The sequence below is a fragment of the Capsicum annuum genome, chromosome 1 (assembly GCF_002878395.1).
Source record: "Capsicum annuum cultivar UCD-10X-F1 chromosome 1, UCD10Xv1.1, whole genome shotgun sequence".
Classification (NCBI taxonomy): Eukaryota; Viridiplantae; Streptophyta; class Magnoliopsida; order Solanales; family Solanaceae; genus Capsicum; species Capsicum annuum.
Genome location: NC_061111.1, coordinates 237,020,886 through 237,041,863, shown reverse-complemented (window position 1 = coordinate 237,041,863; position 20,978 = coordinate 237,020,886). Strand labels below are relative to the sequence as shown.

Below are 20,978 nucleotides of genomic sequence, written 5' to 3'. Positions count from 1 at the left end.
AAAAAGTAAAGTTATGTTAGATTCATATTTTTAGGTAATTTACTGTTTGTGTGATTATATTAATTATACTGTAAGCTGTTTTCTAGTATTTCTTAGTAATTGAAGTGGTTGCCTTGTACATTTTCTTTTCACGATTTCATTAGCTTATTTTATTTCTGAATCTCTTTCAAGTGATGTTAAATGCTGAAAATAGATTGATGTCAGGAAGTTCCCATTTCTGAAAAACAAAAAGATACAGATAAAGATGATTCATGAATTGACTTTTCAAGATAGGGGTTGGATTGGGTAGTCTTGATCTTCGATGAAAGACCTAATTCTGGAGCAAATAATTAATGACTTGCTGTGTATCCAAGATTTTAACTAGCAAAGGGTACAAGTTTAATTTTTTTTTTTATATATATATATATATATATTTGAATTTTCAACTGCATGAAGGGGAGCATTGGCGTAACTGGTAAAGTTATTGCAATGTGACCAGGGAGTCACAGGTTCAGGCCGTGGAAACAACCTCTTGTAGAAATGCAATGTAAGACTGTGTAGAAAGACCCTTTTGGTCTGGCAACCCAGCGCATAGTGTGAGCTTTGGTGCACTGGGCTTTTCTTTAACTGCGTATCTGTAATTATAGACGAATGCAGTGGGTTTGAGAGAGTACCTGCTGCCTAAACTCTGCATCCCTTCATGTTAATGACTTGACTTATATCTTGCAAATAAAGCTAAAAACTTTATAGTTCAGTTGTCATAGTCAAAGTCTTTCATGACTCTGAAAAGGGTGAAATATGCATGCTATACTGAGCAATGAGCTTATACTCTTGCAGGCTAATCACAGTGGTGATGCCGGGTTACATGATTTTCATTTGAAGGAGAGGTAGGGTACAAGAAAGTATTGAGCTTGTAGAGGGTTACACGAGGTATTGCTTACAATGGCTTTCAAGCCCTTGGATTGGTATTGCCAGCCTGTGGCAAATGGTGTGTGGTCAAAGTCTGTGGAAAATGCCTTTGGAGCTTATACCCCATGTGGAACAAACACTCTGGTTATCTCTGTTTCTCATCTAGTCCTTTTGGCCTTGTGCTTAAACCGAGTATGGAAAATGATGAAAGATCTTTCAGTCCAAAGGTTCCTCTTGAGGTCAAATTACTATAACAACATGCTGGCTCTTTTAGCTGCTTATTGCACTGCTGAGCTCTTTTTTAGATTGGTCACGCGAATGTCAGCTTTGAACGTGGATGGCCAGCCTGGTCTTGCTCCATATGAGGTAGGCTTCTTTCTATGAGATAGTGTGTTGGTGTTGTTTCTCTCTTTATATATTTGGGAAATCCTCCCCTCATGATCCAATCTTTGAATTGAGTTATACTTAAAGATTTGTTTTCTTAACATGATAACAGCAACAACAAACCCAGTGTATTCCCACATAGTGGGGTCTGGGGGTAAAATGTACGCAGTCCATACCACTACTTCAAGAGAAGTAGAAAGTCTGTTTCCGATAGACCCCCGGCTCAAGACTGTTTTCTTAACATAATATTAGAGCAAAACCCATCAGTGTTATTGCGTGTCCCTATATTGGGGTTATGTTGTCCATGCTCTAGTTGGTAGGCTTAGGCGTGATGGGGGTGTTAAGTGTCCTACATTAGTGGAGGGACGAGTTATTTGTCACCTTATATGGTCTTGGGCAATCCTTGCCTCATGTGCTAACTTTTGGGATTGAGTTAGGCCCAAGTTCCTTTAAGGGTATGAGTTCAGTACACCAATATCCAGATAAATAGAATCTAGGGATACATACAGAAATGTAAGTTTTGATTACATAAAGGGTCCTTCACCTCCGACCATGACTTTGGGTTTTGCGTCATGGACACAGAGTTTTAAAAGCCACTGATTGGCTCCTGGGCAGGAGGTGGGGTTTACCATATAAGTAATAAAAAATAAAAATTGTGAACAAAAAAGAAAAAATCATCCATCTAACTTATCCAATATAGCTGTATCAATTCGAGGTATCTGATAAAATAGTTGCTACTTACTGAGATTTCTGGATGATATATTTGCTTTTGATCCTTGTTGCATAAGTTTCTTTTCCTTATTTTATGAGGTGTAATTTGGGTAAGTTGGTATGCCGTTATCCTTAAACTAATGGTGCTTGTATGTTTGATACTATGCCTCCTTGTTGTTCTTCTGTTCCAGTTGACGGTGATGAAAGATGAGGTAAGATATACTGAAAGTTGTTTCCTAGAGAATGAGTTGAGACCATAATGTATTCCAGTAATAATAATTTTTTTAATTCCAACAGAAAAAAATAATCTTGTATCACTTCTAACTTTTCTTCATATTATCATTCTTTAGATAATTTCTTTGACAATCAAGATTCTCGCTTGGTTCTCTATGCTGGTGATGATTTTTGTAGAGACAAAGGTATATATATCTGTGAGGCCAGGTGGTCTGTTCGGTTTGTAGTATTATACTGTTTGGTGGGGGATGCGGTGATGCTAGATCTTATCCAGACTGTGGGAGAGTACTATACTGAGTAAGTTGTTTCTCCCCTTAGATAGGTCTCAAAATAATACAATGAATGAAGGTTTTGCGTGTGTGTGGTTCGTTATTCTCATACTTTGTTGTTGTCTTGCTACCAGTGCAGAATTTATGTTACTGTCAGTAAGCACTTGAGTAGTTTTACGCTATGTGCTTGAAATTGCCAAATGCTTTAGTAATTGTTCCACTTTTCATTTTTGATTGAAAAATAAGAAGCTAACCCCCCTCCCTCCCTCCTCCTCCTTTTGGATTTTAGTGAGCATGCATTTTTTTTAGAGTTATAACTGTATCCTAAGCAAAATCTTGTAAATTCCCCATGTTTATATTTTCTCATTTAGGGGTTTATGAGTTTATCCCCAACCCCCACATGGAAAAACCTCGCACCAAAAAAATCCTCTTGCTTTTTTCTTCTTTTTTAAAAACTACATGTTACCATCTGAAAAAAAGGTGAGTCAAAAACCTCATTGAGAGTTAAGGATGATTTCCCTGCTTGTCAACACTAATTCCTTCCTGGAGAAGCAAAATAAAAAAACAAAGGTCCTCAAAGTGAGCTGTTGCTCCACTTCTGATGAAAATCTTTATTGGAACAAGCTAAAACAATAGTGTTAGACTGAGCAAGCTCGCTGGTTAATGCCTGCCTTTCTAGTTGATGTTTAGGTGGCATATCGGGGTTCAATATTTCTTTGTAGGTTTGAGAGCTCATAAATTCTGAATCTCTGATATGAACAGATATACACACTTGGTTGGAACAATCACATCACATCTTTCTTTTTCCTTGCTAATTAAAGCTGTCTATCTTTATGTGCAGATTAGTACTGTATTTATACATCAGTGAGGTTGCTGTCCGGGTTTGTTGCTTTAAAATCTTTCATGTGCTCCAGAGTTCATGTTTGTGATTATCATGACATGTATTAGGTGTTGAAAATTGATTTAGTTACTGCAGTAAATTTCAGTTAATAAGTTGTTTAGAATTAAGATGAGTTTGAATTTTAAATTTTAGATTAGGTTGTTTTAGTTGTTGAGATATTTTAGATTATTTTGAAATTCAAATTATGCTGATTTTTGTTTTATGTTGGCTATATAAAGCCCCTCAATGCTCAATAAACTCATTGAATGCTTATTGAAAGCTATTAAAGTTATTCAATCCATTGAGAACCATTTTAACCCCCTTTTCGCTGCCCTATCTTTTTTTAAAAAAACTAACAGTGATATCAAGAGCCTCCTTGATCTTACGGGATCTGTGAGTTCTTCCAAAGCGCTACCATACCATTTTTAACCCGCAAGGGCTACCCTTTTAACCCATCAAGGCTACCCATTTAACCCATCAGGGCTACAATTTTCAACCCGTGCTTATTTTCAGAGCGTAGGGCTATTTTTCAACCAAAAAGATGTCAACAGCAGTCTCTCAATGAATTTTCAAAAATTTTTACCGGCAAAAACTACCAAATTTGGTCAGTGAAAATGAAATCATATCTTCAAGTCTATGATCTGTGGGAAGGTGTAGCGGAAGATACACCATTACAACCATTCCCTGAAAATTCTGTAGTTGCTCAGATTAAATCTCATTCAGATGAAAAGCTCAAAAAATTCAAAGCCAAAACTGTAATTCAAAATTCAGTTGCGGATTCGATTTTTTCTAAAATCATTGCTTGTGAGACAGCAAATGAAGCTTGAGAAAAACTAACAAAAAAAAGAATATCAAGGAAGTGACTGAGTTAGACAAATGCAAATTTTGAATTTGAAAAGGGATTTTGAATCTCTTAGAATGCAAGAGGATGAAACTATTGCTAAGTATTCTGAAAATATTTCTTTGCTTGTCAGTAACATTAGGTTGCTTGGCGAGGATTTTAAAGAAGACAGAATAGTAGAAAAAATTCTTGTGACAATTTCGGAGAGATTTGAGTCTAAAATCTCATCTCTGGAAGAGTCTAAAGATCTCTCTACTATCTCTGTTGAAGAACTAATTACTGCTCTTCAAGCACAACAGCAAAAAAGAGCCTTCAAAAAAGACAATGCTACTGAGAGTGCCTTTTATGCACAAAACAAAAAAGGGAAAGGTAATTATCCTCCTTGCAGACACTGTAAAAAGAAACACACTTGGAGAATTTTTGTTGGTGGAGACCTGATGCAATCTATGGAAATTGCAAACAAGCATGTCATGTTACAAAAGTGTGCAAGCTTAAAAACAATTCCCAAGTACAATTTGCGGAAGCAGAAATTGAGGAGGAGCGGCTTTTTTAAATTGCAGTAACTAAACCAAAGGAGGAGTGTTGAAAATTGATTTAGTTACTGCAGTAAATGTTAGTTAATAAATTGTTTCGAATTAAGATGAGTTTGAATTTTAAATTTTAGATTAGGTTGTTTTAGTTGTTGAGATATTTTAGATTATTTTGAAATTCAAATAATGCTGATTTTTGTTTTATGTTGGCTATTTAAAGTCCCTCAATACTCAATAAACTCATTGAAAGCTTATTGAAAGCTATTAAAGTTATTCAATCCATTGAGAGCCATTTTAACTCCTTTTCGTTGCCCCATCTATTTTTAAAAAAACCAACACTAGGAAATCTTTGCTCGATGGTGTTAAATCATGTAAATGTGCTTTCTTTTAGCCTGTATGACAGGCTTATGGAAGGTCAAACAAAGACACATAAAATATAACGAGAGAATATTAGATGTCGTGGGTGTAATGGGCCTTCCTTGTTATTCCTTATTAGCATAGGCAACATTTTTGCCAACCATGCAGTAATTGCTTAATTACCAATTCCATGAGAATGTTTTAGAAGTATTCATTCTACTACTTTTTACATATATTGACACTTGTTGTCATTCTAAACAATAAACTGTGAAAAGTTGTTCAAAATCAATTTAATTAGTATGTTTGTAACTACCAAGACTCCACGGAACGATGTCACTGAATTGAAGCCGAAAATATGAATTCTCTTTACACAATCCTAGGTAAACTAGAGTAGAAGAATCCAGCATTCCATGTAGGCCCTCTGTGTTCAGAGTGTGCTGTGTCTAGTCTATATAGATAATTGAATAATTCAACTTTTCATTAGTAAGATAGCTTGTATTTCTTAAAGCATGGGTTTTGCACATTCTTGAAGTTAAGGGTGCATTCTTATGAGGGTATCAATTGAATCTTATATTAGTGAATCGCATAGTTTTAAATTTTAAGTAAATAATTAAATTGAGTCCAATCTCGTTGTCTCTACTTTGTAGGTGTTGTTTGGATTGCTCTTGCTGTTTTATATTCTTGATATGGATCCTTATTCCGGCTACTCTCCACTTCAAAGTGAATGTTTGCACAACACTGCATATGAAGAACTTCCTGAAGTAGAGCAGATTTGTTCTGAGAGGCACACCAACATATTTTCCAGTATGTGACTAAATTTCTCAAGAACTTAATATTTTAGGTTTGACGTCCTTGATAAGTTTGATTATGACACGAGCACAGATTACAGCCAATTAGGAATTAATGTAAATTCCTCAAGCACTTAATAATTTAGGTTTGCCGTTCTTCATAAGCTTGCTTATGACATGAGCACAGATTGCGGCTGATTAGAAATTCAGGTACTTTACTTCCCAACTGGGAGGCCAGATCCTGGGAGCTTAAGTACTTAACTAGATTATTGATGCATCACCATTTAAGTAAAGTAACCCTTGTCTAGTGATGTGGTATCTGTTTATGGATGTATATGTCCACCAATGAACTTCAGCCTACTCGCATCTCGTTGGTATACTCTACTTTGACCTCTTCAATTCCTGTTTCTTGGGAGAGACGGAGGTTTGATGAGTTCTATATTAAAATTTGGTGTGATGGTAGGGGAAACTACAAATATCTTATTAGTTCCCCAATTCGTAGTCTCGTTGTACACAAATGTCAAATTTTCTTATTATGGGTGAGGTCACAATTCACATATGACATAACATTAGCTTCTATGTACAGAAAGACTTATATGTAAGATTGACATAGATGAAGGGACGCTGAAAAAGTTGGAGAAAGAAGACACTCAAAAGGATAAGCAAATTAAATTGGGAGAATTCTAGCACTTCTGGAAGCCTTGATTGGTTCAGAAGAGAACTTACATAACGGTTCTTGCATAAGACAAAGCTGGTATATCAGATCCATGCTTATGGTGCCAACAAGCTGTGTCCATCAAAGTTGAAGTATTAATTTTATCCACGGTTGGTTCCTAGGGCATCAAAGTTCAACTAATATGCGGAAATTTTTGTATTATGTCCTTTCTGGTAATAGAAATCGGTGTACATGATGATAATAAGGTCTACTCAGAGATGGCGGAAAACCCTTTTAATATTTATATTTTTTTTCAGGAGTCAGTGGCGTCCCGGTTCAAAGCTTGGGTTTAATTTTTGTTAGATAGTTAGACATAAATATGCACTGAATGAAGTTACAAACTTGTGTTGGATGGGTTTGTTGAAGGGATAATGTGTGGGAAGTTAATCTTCTCAAATTCATTGACTTTGAAGTGGGGATGGTAATCGTATTTACATTTGGTTCAATGTCTGTGATTTGGGTGTTCATCCCTTGAAGAATTGTGCCCTTGGATCTATGTGACCATGCTTCTGTAATTTCTTGCATTATAAGTGTTGCGTCTTGATATCCTAATTTGCCGTGGTTCTGCTGCATGACAGGGAGCAATTGTGAGGAATAGCCATTCTAGAACAATAATTTGGTTTGGTTCATTGTTTGTCTACTTTGCTTCCTAAAAAAGGAGACTTACAAAGGTAGCTTATGTGCTTTTAGTATATACCTCAGAGACTATTCTAAATTATGTCTCTGAAGCAATCTTTAAGATGTAGAACTGGGATTTGTAGACCTCTCTTGAAAATGTGAAGAGACACACTTCATGATTGGAAAAAGTATGCTATGGAAAAGGTCTAAGAGGATGACTCATATTCCAATCTTTTATACGCAAGCCTTTCGACGAGGTCACCTGAGATGTATATGGAATTATGTCTGGAAAACAAGGTGCCAAATGAGGTGTCTTTTTGGACGGATTGCCTAGAAGACATCCGTTGCAAAATTCTAAGGTATAGGAGGATTGTCGTGAGCTGTCACTTTATGTGTAAATCATTATGAAGATGTAGAGTATTTGATTTTGTACTGCCCATGTACAAATGAATTATAGATTTTTCCTTTTTCTTATTTGGTATAGCATGTACCATTCTATACCGAAACTATAGCATGGACGCACTTTCTTATGCAGAAATTACTTTTTCATGGATGAATCCTCTTATGCAACTTGGTTATAAAAGACCATTAACAGATATGGATGTGTGGAAACTGGATATTTGGGATCGGACTGACACTCTAAACAACTCGTAAGGGGCTCATTTCTTCATTTAAGATATAATTAAATCCTATGAAGTGAATAACTTATTGGGAAAAGAAGTTAAAATATATTTGGTGAAGCAGATGTATTAACATTCTGATAAACTATTTATGTTTCAAAAGAGTTGGCAAGAGGAGTCTCAAAAACCTAAACCATGGCTTTTGAGAGCTTTAAACTGCAGTCTTGGAGGAAGGTAAATACTTTTTGTAGTGTTTCATGCTTCTGGTTGCTGATTATTTTTACATACCAAGATATACATTGCTTGATCAAAAAAAAAAAAAAATTCCGATAAAAAAAACATTGCTCGGTCAGTAGATATTTTATGTTACTAAGCATTTTGCCATCTTTCAACTTTTGCAGGTTTTGGTGGGGAGGCTTCTGGAAGGTAGTTGATTCTCCTGTTACATCTTGTCTGGTTATTAATACTTCTCAAATTTTGTCAGAGAATAATAATCAGAACGCACCACGTAAAAGTTTATGCTTGTCTGCTTGAAATGTAATTTTCTTTTACTAGTTTAACGAAGTGGACAAGCTTGATCTGCCCCTAAGGGTGTGGCCTTGTGGTTCAATGAAGTTGAGTTGAGTACCATGAGGTTTCAGGTTCAATTCCAACAGAGACGAACACTAGGTGATTTCTTTCCATCTGTTCTAGCCTTGGTGGACAAAGTTATCAGGTATCTGGTGCTGGTGGGAGGTGGAAGGTATCCCGTGGAATTAATCGAGGTGCGCACAAGCTGGCCCGAACACAACGATTACTCCCCCCCAGCCCCCCCCCCAAAAAAAAAACCAAGCTTTATCTCTGGGCTTAGGGGGCTCACTTATGGAATGTCATCTATATCTTCTCATTATTGCCATAGAGTACTATGTGTAATTTTATCTATGCAACACATTTCCATAACTCTATATCTACACATTTCTTTTTCCCTTCTCCCTTTTACCTTACATAAATTTTAGCTTTCTGAAGAATGTGTATTGAATATTATATATCTTTAGTTCATTTGACTTTGTAAGTACCAGCATGTGTTGTCTTTCAAATTTATGTATTATCTACTTGATGAACTATGGGCATATTGAAAGGCATAACATAGATAGACACCTCAACTTGGCCTCAACTGACAACTAAACAAAATTTTAAAAATGCACATGCTTAAACTTGGTTGAATTTGGCCTGGTAAACACTCCAACTTTGAAATGCACACCCTTAAAGGCGTCTAGATTTGCATTTTCAAAGTTAAGTTGTTCGCAAGACGTGCCTATGTCAAGTTGTGTCACATTGAAAGTTTGGGTGTTCAACTATCAGTTGACGCCAAGTTGAAGTGTCTACTTATGTACTATGCCCTCACTGAAAACATGTTGAAGAAACATTTGTTTTCTTGCGTCGTGAGTATTTAGTTGAAATACCAAATTTGTATCTTTTTTTTGTTTGTTTCCATCATGTAGATCGGCAATGATGCTTCCCAGTTCATTGGGCCACTTATTCTAAACCAACTCTTACAGGTTAAAAGCAATTGCGCATTCTGCAAATTGATAATTGTAAGGACTTTTAAATGGACCCCTTCTGTTGCCTGAGAAAAAGATGGTTTACCAATGCCTTCTGGTATCATATTTTATTTTATTTTTGTTTTAATGACAAATTAGTTGTGGATTGGTGATGAAGTTTTTGTAACTACTAACAAGTTATAGGTTCCAACTTTCTTTAATCCTTTGATACCTTTACCTTTAAATTTTTGAAATGATCTCCACTAAAATCATCATGTATTGGCCTTTGGTATGCAGCAGTAGTATGGAGTTTATGTGTATGACAAGAAAAATTGGATAAAGGCTGTAATCTAGATGATGTGATATGCAAGGACCACAATTATATTTTTCAAGTCGGTGCTTCATGTATTAGAGACAAGTAGGGACGTAGTAAGGATGTCCTTATTTGTTTTGATCATGCATCAGGCTTGGCGTGACGTGTGGTTCCATAGTAGCTTTTATTTGGAACTTACTGGAAAAGTTTTGAAGTGATTAGCAATTTTCTAGAAGTCTGAGACTATCATTTGGTTATAGTTATTTTGGTAAATTGTCGTTGTCATTACCTTCTTTTTTTTCTGTGAGTATAAATCTTATTTTATATTCTTATAGTAGAATCTTATTGTATACTCTGTGAATTGCAATTCATTTAGTTTGTACTGACGCACCAAGATACTGACTTATGCTTTATTCTGGTCTCTCTGTCTTTGACTATTTAAGAAAACGTCGTTAGACCGCTTGCATTGGACTTTACTCTGTAAAACCAAGACCTTCTGCAGTGGAAACATCAACCAATTTGGCATGCTTAAAGGTCCCAGTACTAGTGTTTGGGGTTGTCCCGACCTTGTTTTTTTGCTTTGCAAAGTCTATTTATGGTAAATAAAATCAATTTAGTTACTAAAGAAAAGGTCCCTGTTCTGGTGTTTGGTGTACCTACAGTCAGATATTAATGTCTAGCTGCCATATGTTTTTGGGCTTTTTGGTCTGGCTTGAAAGATATTGTATGCAAATAGATGGAGGCCATATGTCTAGACTGCCCCTCCCCCCTAATGTTCTTTATTTCTTCCTTCTTTTAAAAATTAATCTTCTTTTTGCCTATTCCTTTGATACCTACTGATAGTGTGATTAGAACCTTATTAGTTTTCTTTTAAATAACTTTAGTTGACTCTCTTCCTCCCGTGGCCTCTGACTGGCTTTGTTTTAATATGTAACTATGGTTCTGACTCTATTTAAGTACAAATTCTCTTCTAGGTGCTTGGTGTTCTCCTTGAAGCTCAGTATTTTCAGAATGTCACGCGTGTTGGAAATCGCCTGAGATCTACTTTGGTAATTCAGATTCCTTCTATATTCTTTCATCCCCTCTTCTTTCTAGTGTTTAGCCTAGGTTATATCTAGAGGTGACTTGTATTGTTGCCTTGTTGGATTATGTAACACAATGGGGATATATCACTAACCTTCTTCTTCCTTTTGAATTTCTGTGTTCCCTTATATACAATAACAACAACAACATACCCAGTGTATTCCCACAAAGTGGGGGCTGGGGAGGTAAAGTAAACGCAGTCCATACCACTATCTTAGATGTAGTGTTCCCTTATATAAAGTATAATTTCTAGTGATTGTTGGTATTTTGTTATGAGACTCATTCTTCTTCCTTTCTGTTTTATCTTAACATGCAAGACTTGGATCTCAGATCTGTCTTATTTTAATAGCTATCAAGAGTCGTAGACTCATAGGAAGCACTTTTGCCTGTACTTTTAATTATGTTTCGGCCATAGTCCTTGTTTATTTGAATTAATTATCATGACAATAATCATCGTGCTGGAGAGATCATTTCATGATCATCTTACACAAAATAGACTGCAGGTATATGCTAATATTTTGCAACCAAGAAATTTTTTTCCCCATTAAAGCCAAGTTTTGTGTGTCCAATTTTGGTAGTTCTTATACTTGCATTGCAGAGGTTCCGTAAACCAATTTCTACACTAAACATTAAATTTCCTCATATTGGAAATATTTGTCTGGTTGTCTGTTAAACTTCTCTTTTAATGTGGCTTTGATATGAGTCAAAGTGGAGTCTTGATATGACTTGTATTTATGCATTGTCTTGTTGCTTGTTTTTTAGTTATTCTGTGGAGTTAGTTTAACTACTCATTGCTTCTTGTAGACTCTGTATATGTTCAGTTCAGGAACATCTTTCTATATCCTTGTTCATATAGAACTCATCAGTCTATTTCCCGCCTGATTCTAGAACTTTATAGATCATTGTTGATGTACGGATGGAAGGTTTATGTTTCAAGTCCATTTAATTTTGTAGATTGCAGCAGTTTTCCGAAAGTCTTTGAGGTTAACCCATGAAAGTCGGAAAAAATTTGCATCAGGAAAGATAACCAATTTGATGACAAGAGATTCTGAAGCACTTCAGGCATGTTGGTTGTATTACTGCTGATATTATTTAGTTGCAGTCTTCTACAAGTTGAATATTCTGTAACATTACTTTCTAGCAGAGATTACTGATTTAAGGAATTGATTCTTCCTATTGGATATGCCCGTTTGTGAAACATGTTTGTACCATAAGATACATAACGTCACTAAGAAAATGTGTAGAGAAAGTGCTCGAGAATGAATAACCATTGCTTATTTATCAGAGACTAAAAGTATGCTAGAAGCCCCAATTTAATAAGATAACATAGAAAATTCAATTTACAACAGTACAAAAATATTGTGACTATTAATGGAAGTCTTGAAAGTAATTTTGAAAGCCTTGTAATACGACCTTATGAGTGTTCTTTTCTTCCCATAATACACAGAAAAAGCATGCTGGAATCATATTCTAGATTTTCTTGATGGGTTAACCAACTTTTCTTGAGCACCAGACTTCCAATGCTCCCACTACTTCTCCTTTCTCATTCTTTTTTTGAAAGCAATATTTTTGCAGAGAGAACAAAATTCAGAACAAATTCTTCCCTTAAACCCCAAAACCATAGAAAGTTCAACCCTGTCTCTTGAGCCGATACAACATCCATAGTAGTCACCGTGTTCTTAAGCATGCTGAAAATAGGTAACAGCATCATGAATCACATTCTCTAGAAAATCACCCACGTATCTCCTCATAGATGAGCCCGCTGACACGCTTCACTTCTTCTCTATGAGCCAAAAGCCTAATGGCTGACTTAGTGAAATCTTGACTGTTATCAAGAAGGACATTACATTGTTGTTTGCTCCTTCATTTCCCAGTACATCGCAATATTTTTTTATCAATCATTAATCTCTCTGAAATTGAAGCTTGTGGACCTCAAGGGTGTAAAGAGATGGCAGCGAACGACCTTTTTACGAAACAGATGCATTAATCTATGAATTTCTCTGTGCCTAGACTAATTAAAATCCTGTTTTAGAAGTTTGTTTTAGATGTGATCGTTTTGTGGTTTGACATTGATGCCTTTTTCATTTCTTCAGCAAACATGTCTGACACTTCATACTATTTGGTCAGCTCCTCTTAGCATCACTGTTGCACTGATTCTTCTTTACCAGCAATTGGGAGTTGCAGCACTTCTTGGTGCACTTATGTTGGTTCTTATGTTTCCTGTACAGGTAAGGAGTTTTACCTTTCTTCTTCTCACTTTAAAACATTTGCACATTTGTCTTGAAGATATTTCCATTCTTTATTATGTACCTAAATTTTGAAGGATTGCTTGCTTGAGGAAGAGCACTTTCGAGCAACAAGAAGAAAAGGACTTGTTTCTGTAATTAAGGCAAATGGTTTTACACCCAAGTTCTTTGGAGCACGTGCATATGCTAATAGGATTATCCTAAATGTTTTTTTATTCAATTTAAGGTTAGTAATATAATTGTGTAATAGGGGAAACAACCCATGCAAGTTGTATAAAGATGATAAAGAATCTTACGCAACACGAGTCATTATGAAACTCATTTGCATGACTGCAATACGACATGGGCTCAAAAAGTACACCAATGAATCATTTAAAGTAATGGTGGTTACTTTTAAGGCACTGGCGAATGTTTATATGGCTGCAGAGTATCACATCTTCCCCAGAAAACCAGTCTGATGCAATCCCTTACGGTTAGATGGAGGAGGTTCACATATGAGTACTTGATGTTAAGGGTAATTAGTGAGAGATAATGATGGATACAATAAAAAGCTCATTTTCCATATTGACTGGAACCAAAGGTGCTGATTGTAGGGTATTGATGGTTTTTATGTTTGAAGTGAAGAATTTCCCGTGCAGACTTAGAATATCCATTATCAAAACTTGTACTGTAGTGTATCTATTACCTGAACATTGGAGAGTCTTAACCATAATTTCACTGGTAAAGGATTCACCTGCCTAATATTGCTCAGAATAGGCTGCGTAGAGTTGTGGAGTTGACTCTATTTTGTTTGCAGAATAGCTTGTACAGCATCTACTGGATGCATTTATCAATGAAATCTCAATTTACCTGATTAAAGAAAAGACTTCATAGAATTTAGGTGTTAAACTATTTATTCTTGTAAATTCAGTATTCATTTTTCTGTACGGTTGTGTTGACTTTGTTTTCTTTTATACTTGTTTCAATTTTTTGTGTGCTCAGAGCATGCACAAATATTCTTGATATCTTCTATACCCATGTCACAGGATTTCCCTTCTTTTTTTGGATAAGTTCTCTTACTATTGTCTTAATGAAAAAGATATTTCGGTTATGCAGACATTTGTGATAAGGAAGATGTGCAAACTGACGGAAGAAGGATTACAGCGAACAGACAAGAGAATTGGTTTCATGAACGAAGTATTGGCTGCAATGGACACAGTCAAGTATAGTTCATTTGCAGAAGCATGTTTGTAACCCCTAAATATACGATCTAGTTTAATGATTTGTAACACTAGTGATATGTATTTTTCAGATCTTACGCATGGGAGAAGAGTTTCCAGTCCAAGGTTCAGGGAGTTCGGAATGAAGAGCTGACTTGGTTTAGGAAATCACAATTACTAGGAGCGGTATGTTGTGAGCCGTCCAGCCCAGTTTCAAATTAAATAGAAGCATGAATTGTATTATTCAGAAAGGAAATGTTACTGTGCCTTCCGTGGAGGTTAAGCAGAGTTGCAATATGTTGTATTGCCGCAAGAGTACAGCTTGAATCAACTGTACTACCCCTCATTATGTTGCTCGGCTCTTAAAAAATGCCATCGGGTGTGTTAGATACTCCAAAAGTAGTGATTTTTGGAGGATCCGACACGGATGCCGTAACATTTTTATGCATATGCACAAGACTGCATGAATGAAAACAGTTCGCTTCACCTTGGTGCACAGCTGGTCTTTGCGGGCAGAATTGAACACCAATACTGCTTTTGAAATTGTACTTAATTCTCCTTCATTTTTTTCCTCTTGATCTGAATTGATATCCTCTTTGTTTTTATTCATACCAGTTGAATAGCTTCATTCTGAACAGTATTCCAGTTGTGGTGATTGTAATCTCATTTGGCATATTCTCCCTTCTCGGCGGAGATCTAACACCAGCAAAGGCATTTACATCTCTATCCTTGTTCGCGGTGTTGCGTTTTCCTCTCTTCATGCTTCCTATTACAATAACACAGGTTTTCTTTGTCAAACGCCTTTTGACAATCTCCTATACTGATATCAAGTAGTGTCACTGCCTTTTTCAATTGTTGGAGAATCCTCAGTTTGCTGGTATCTATCTTTGACGAACCCCTGTTGTAGCATTTATTCCTGGATAGACAATTGAATATCTCACCTAAAACCACCCGTCCCCATGATAAATAAAGATAAAGAGGAAAATAAAACAAATTATTTGTCATTTCTAACCATCTAATTGAAGGCCATAGCTAAGATTTAGCCAGCAATGATGGCATTATCAGATGCTAAAGTTATGTGTTGAAGTGAAATTGAATAGTGTTTAGATGCCAGAGACTTGCTCATTTATGTATAACTGCCACGATTTCCTTAAGTCTAAGTGACATGACTTTGTGGACTTGTGGATGAATAAGCAACACTGAATGAAGCATTTTAATATTAGCACATTTAAGCAGGATCTTCGGGCATGTTCTCTTTGAACTTACTATTACACTTCTGATTAAATCAATGTGTTAATTTGGTTATCATGTGAGAGTATTACTTTTTTGATGTAAATATATTTCTCCGGTGAAAATGATTAATTTAATCACATGTTCATCCCCCAGATGTAACAAATATGTCCTTTTGAAAACTAGTCAGAATGGCCAATAAGTAACTCTTTTAATCACCGAATATATTTGGCGGCTTGGCACTGATGTGTATTTTTATTCTTCCTTATCACCCAAAAGTTGGTTTGTCAAATATTCCACCTTTTCCTTTTTCCTGGACCTTTTCCTATAATGTAAAATTTCTTGATTAAACAATGTCAGTTTTTTCTTTTTACTCAAGATTTATTGTGGTGATAACATTTAGTATGCACTTCGTACCTCAAAAAGGAAAAAGTTTTAAGCACTACGTTAAGTCGATTGAGTTTTACAATTATAGGGAAACATTCCATGCATTCTCTTTAACCTTTTCCTCTTTGAATTTTTCTTTTTTTGAAATTTTACATGGGCAAAACTTCTTTTTTTTGTATTCTGCTCTCTGTTTAATTTACATAGTTGCTCATATGTTTTGCTTTGCAGGTTGTTAATGCAAACGTATCGTTGAAACGTCTAGAAGAGCTTCTCTTAGCTGAAGAGAGAATACTTCTTCCCAATCCACCTCTTGAGCCTGGACTTCCAGCAATTTCAATCAAGAATGGATGCTTTTCATGGGAATCAAAGGTTTGCAGATTAGTCCATATCTTCTTTTGCCTGAAAAAATACACTTATTCGTGCAAACAAATATGTGGTAGCCTGTAGCCTCCTCCTATGTTTTTTAATATAAGCAGACGTGGCTAAAGACATACATATACTTATACAACAACAACAACAAACCCAGTGTATTCCCACAAAGTGAGGTCTGGGGAGGATAGAATGTACGCAGTCCATACCGCTACCTCCAAAGAAGTAGAGAGGCTGTTTCCGATAGACCCCCGGCATATACTTATAAGAAGGGAAAAAAGAATAGACGAAATACACAGTTGGTCATAAGTAGGTACACCTTCCTCTTTCCCTTTTTCTTGTTTCATTTTAACTTTAAGGAATCTGTTCATAGCTTCATGTGAAATCCCATCCTTCTCCTGAAACCTTATATATCTCGCATAAATTATTTTTGCTTTCCAGAAAGATATTTCTCCAGGAAATTTAATTCTTTTTTCTTTTTAACAATACACGCCGACCTCAACTTTTACATCCACAATCACAACTACTTGGTAGCACGTTATACATTGCTAATGAGTTTGGTTCTTGTTATTATTTGGCACAAATTAATTTAAACGCAATCTGTGGTCTAGCACTGGATAGTGTTGCTCCTTGGAATTGATCTGGTATGCTTTGTGAAGTGATGTGACTGGAGTGCGCTTGAGCAAATAGCTTGTTGCTTTGTGATTAAGCCGCGGTGTCCTAAGAGAATGATGCTATCTTGTACCACATTAGTTAGTTCAGGATATTTGTTAGAGAATAAAGGAGAAAACTATTATTGAATTTTGTTGGCCATATTATTACACTGATTTATATATACTACATTATAATTCTTTTCCATGTAGGAGAGAAAGAGACAATATACATTCCTATTTCTATTCTAACGCTCCCCCTCAAGTTGGTGCATAATCATATGTATCGAGCTTGTTATAGTAGTAACTAATACGAGGAACAGTGAGAGACTTAGTGAAAATATCTGCAAGCTGATCACTTGACTTCACAAATTTCATAACGATATCTCTTAGGTGTATCTTTTCTCCGACACAGTGACATTCAATTTCAATGTGCTTAGTCCTCATGAAATACCAAATATTTTGCAATATGAAGGGCCACTTGATTACACAGACAATTTCCATCTGATTGATTTCTCCAAATTTTGATTATTTGACTAATCCTTTGATCTAAACTAGCTCACAAGTTGCTATGACCATTCTTTGATGTTCTGCTTTTGCACTAGATCGAGATTCCACATTCTGTTTCTTACTCTTTTAGGATACCAAATTACCTCCTACTAAAGCATAATATCCAAACCTTCTATCAGAAGAAGATGATCTTGACTATTCAACATTTGTATATCCAATGATCTGATCATGTCCTCAATCCTTGAAGTCTAGTCCTTCGACCGGAGCTTACTTTGTATATCGTAGAACGCGGACAACTGCATCCCAACGACTCAAAGGAAGAATTCATAAATTGACTTAGAACACGCACAAGAAAAGAAATGTCAGGTCTAGTTGCCGTGAGATAATTCAACTTATCAACCAGCTGGCTATATCTTCCATAGGTCCAGCTCAACAAGACTGGCGGCCTAAATCCAAACTTCAATGAGAGGCCCTATTTTTTTGAAAGAAAAAATCTTCATATAGAATTTTATCTAAAGTCTACTTCTTTTAGATACAAAACCCTTAATATTTTATAATTGATTTGTTCTAACAATTCCTTTTTAAGGAAAGTTTGTCATATTAATAGCTTATGATTTAAGAATATTAATAATGAAAATTTTCAATGAAAAAGATATTAAATAAAGTTAGAACAATAAAATCTGGCTTTGTAGATTGATAAGTTGATATAATGATATCGAAATAGGGTTGTGCTGCTTCAATAGAATGACTGATTTTCACACCACCACCACTACCAACATACTCAGTGTATTCCCACATAGTGGGGTTTGGGGAGGGTAGAGTGTACGCAGACCATACCACTACCTAAGGTGAAGTAGAGAGGTTATTTCCGATGGACCCTCGGTTTAGGACCGATAACAATATAGCGATCACAAAACATAAATGCGTTTAGACTAGTATAGTATGCAAAATAAACTAACACCGCTATCCACTAGATAATACTACAACCACAAGATAATACTAAAAACTATCTATCCGAAATCATAGACATCACTTAACACCACGAACAAGAAACTTCAAACACAAATAAAGAATGCTCCCCTACTTTAACTGATGCACTAACCTTCTACCTTAATCCGTGTCCTCCACACCTTCCTATCAAGAGTCATGTCCTCCGTAAGTTGTAACTGCTCCATATCATGCCTAATCACCTCTCTTCAATATTTCTCCAGTCTATCTCTACCCTGCCTAAAATCATCCATAGCCAGTGTCTCACACCCTCCGTACTGGAGCATCAGAGCCCCTCCTCATCACGTGCCCGAACCAACGTAACCGCACTTCTCGCATCTTGTCCTCCATCGAAGCCACCCCCACCTTCTCCCGAATAATCTCATTCCTCACCCTATCTTTCCTGGTATGGCCACACATCCATCACAATATTCTCATCTCCGCCACCTGCAACTTTTGGATATGGGAGTTCTTAACTGGCCAACACTCCGCTCCATACAACATAGCCGGTCAGACTGCCACTCTGTAGAACTTACCTTTAAGCTTTGGAAGCACCTTCTTATCACATAAAACTCCCTAAGCGAGCCTCCATTTCAACCACACTGCCCCAATACAATGCGCGACATCCTCGCCAATCTCACCATTGTCCTAAATCATAGACCCCAGATACTTGAAACTCTCCCTCCTCTGAATGGCCTGAGAGTCCAACTTCACAACCACGTCAGCCTCTTGCGACACATCACTAAACTTACACTCCAAGTACTTCGTCTTAGTCTTGCTCAACCGAAATCCTTTAAACTCAAGGGTCTGTCTCTAAATTTCTAACTTATCATTAACTCCTCCCCGAGTCTCGTCAATCAGTAACACATCATCAACAAATAACATACACCAAGGCACCTCATCAAAACATCTATCACCAAGGCAAACAAAAAAGGGCTAAGAGTCGATCCCTGGTGCAAACCTATCAAAATCGAAAAGTGCTCCGAATCACCACCCACCGTCCTCACATGAGTCTTTGTGCCATCATACATGTCCTGAATCGACCCAGTATACGTCACGGGCACCCCTCTAGCCTCCAAGCACACCTCCATAGTCTCCCTGGAAACTCTATTATATGCCTTCTCAAGATCAATAAACATCACGTGTAAGTCCTTCTTCCTCTCCCGAAACTGCTCCACTAATCACCTCACAAGGTGAATGGCCTCCGTAGTAGAGCGACCTGGCATGAAATCGAACTCATTCTTAGAGATAGTCACAATCCTTCTCAACCTCAACTCTACCACCCTTTCCCAAACTTTCATAGTATGACTCAACAACTTGATACCTCTATAATTGTTGCAACTCTGGATGTCTCCCTTGTTCTTTTACAATGGAATCATCGTACTCCACCTCCACACTTCAGGTATCTTCGCTGCTCTAAAAATAATGTTAAATAACCTTGTCAACCACTCCAAACTTGCCCTGCCAGTGCTCTTCCAAAAATCCATTGAAATCTCGTTTGGCCCCGTCGCCCTACCCCGACGCATCCTGCGAATAGCCCCCTTGACCTCCTCAACCTTGATACGCTTACAATAACCATTATCGCGACACTTCTTAGATTTCTCGAAGTCCCTCAACATAAAACCTTTGTCCCCCTCGTCGTTCAAAAGTTTATTAAAATAGGACTGCCACCTCTACCTAATGAGGGCATCCTCAACCAACACTGTACCATCCTCTTCCTTGATGCATTTCACTTGGTCAAGGTTACGAGCCCTTCGCTCCGCGGCCTTTGAAAGCCTATACAACTTCTTATCCCCACCTTTCTCCTTTAAAGCCGCATACAAGCTCTCAAAAGTTGTTGTCTTAGCTGCCTTAACTGCTAACTTAGCCTCTCTCCTAGCTAACTTATTCGTCTGCCTCTCCTCACCATCCATGCTCTCAACCAACTTAGCATAAGCCATATTTTTAGACTCCACCTTCATCTTAACCTCTTCGTTCCACCATCAGTCCCCTCAAAGCTTGCCAGATCAACCTCTCGAGACACCCAACACCTCTCTAGCGGTCTCCCTAATGCAATTGGCAGTCGTCTCCCACATACTATCCACATCCCTTCTACTCTCCTAAGCCCTCTACTCTTTAACTTTTCCCCATTTCTAAAGCACTAGCCAAAGTCAAGCTACTCTACTTAATCTTGGGCCGAGCCTCCACACTCCTCCTTTTTCGGCCCTTATTGATTACCAAGTCCATCACCAACAACCTATGTTGAGTCGAAATTCTAGCTAGGTATGACCTTATAGTCTCTACAAATCTCTTTATCACCCTTCCTAAGGAGCAAAAAGTCTATCTAGGTCTTGACCACCGAACTACGAAAGGTAATAAGATGTTCCTCTCTCTTTGGAAAGCTTGAATTCACCACTCACAACCCAAAAGCCCTAGCAAAATCCAAAAGAGAAACTCCTGCTTTATTTCGATCCCCGAAACCGAAACCGCCATGCATATCATCATACCTTTTCGGTACAGACCCAATATGCCCATTGAAATCCCTTTCAACGAACATCTCCTTGCTCAGAATGCCTCTAACCTAAGTTGCTCGGACTCTCCAAAAATGTTGCTGCACCCGTGTCGGATACTTCAAAATTGCACTACTTTTGAAGGATTTGACACGCACCC

The 20,978-nt window shown here is 37.0% G+C and overlaps 1 protein-coding gene across 16 annotated transcripts in view; it reads left to right on the top strand.

Moving 5' to 3' along the window:
* The first annotated feature begins 1,116 nt into the window (after positions 1-1,116).
* LOC107848124 (ABC transporter C family member 2) overlaps positions 1,117-20,978 on the top strand; it is a 56,724-nt gene continuing 36,862 nt past the window's right edge. For 4 of the 16 annotated variants that reach the window (XM_047400586.1, XM_047400618.1, XM_047400600.1 and 1 more), the window contains exons 1-12: positions 1,117-1,254; positions 2,334-2,514; positions 5,742-8,069; positions 8,237-8,261; positions 9,317-9,409; positions 10,643-10,717; positions 11,706-11,813; positions 12,845-12,979; positions 14,093-14,199; positions 14,289-14,382; positions 14,812-14,979; positions 16,042-16,182. In XM_047400586.1, the coding sequence (XP_047256542.1) occupies positions 7,987-8,069; positions 8,237-8,261; positions 9,317-9,409; positions 10,643-10,717; positions 11,706-11,813; positions 12,845-12,979; positions 14,093-14,199; positions 14,289-14,382; positions 14,812-14,979; positions 16,042-16,182 (1,029 nt within the window). In that variant the 5' untranslated portion in view covers positions 1,117-1,254; positions 2,334-2,514; positions 5,742-7,986. Of the gene's footprint in view, positions 1,255-2,333; positions 2,515-5,741; positions 8,070-8,236; positions 8,600-9,316; positions 9,410-10,642; positions 10,718-11,705; positions 11,814-12,844; positions 12,980-14,092; positions 14,200-14,288; positions 14,383-14,811; positions 14,980-16,041; positions 16,183-20,978 lie in introns of all 16 variants that reach the window. The other 12 variants (XM_047400593.1, XM_047400610.1, XM_047400597.1 and 9 more) reach the window with 12 other exon arrangements.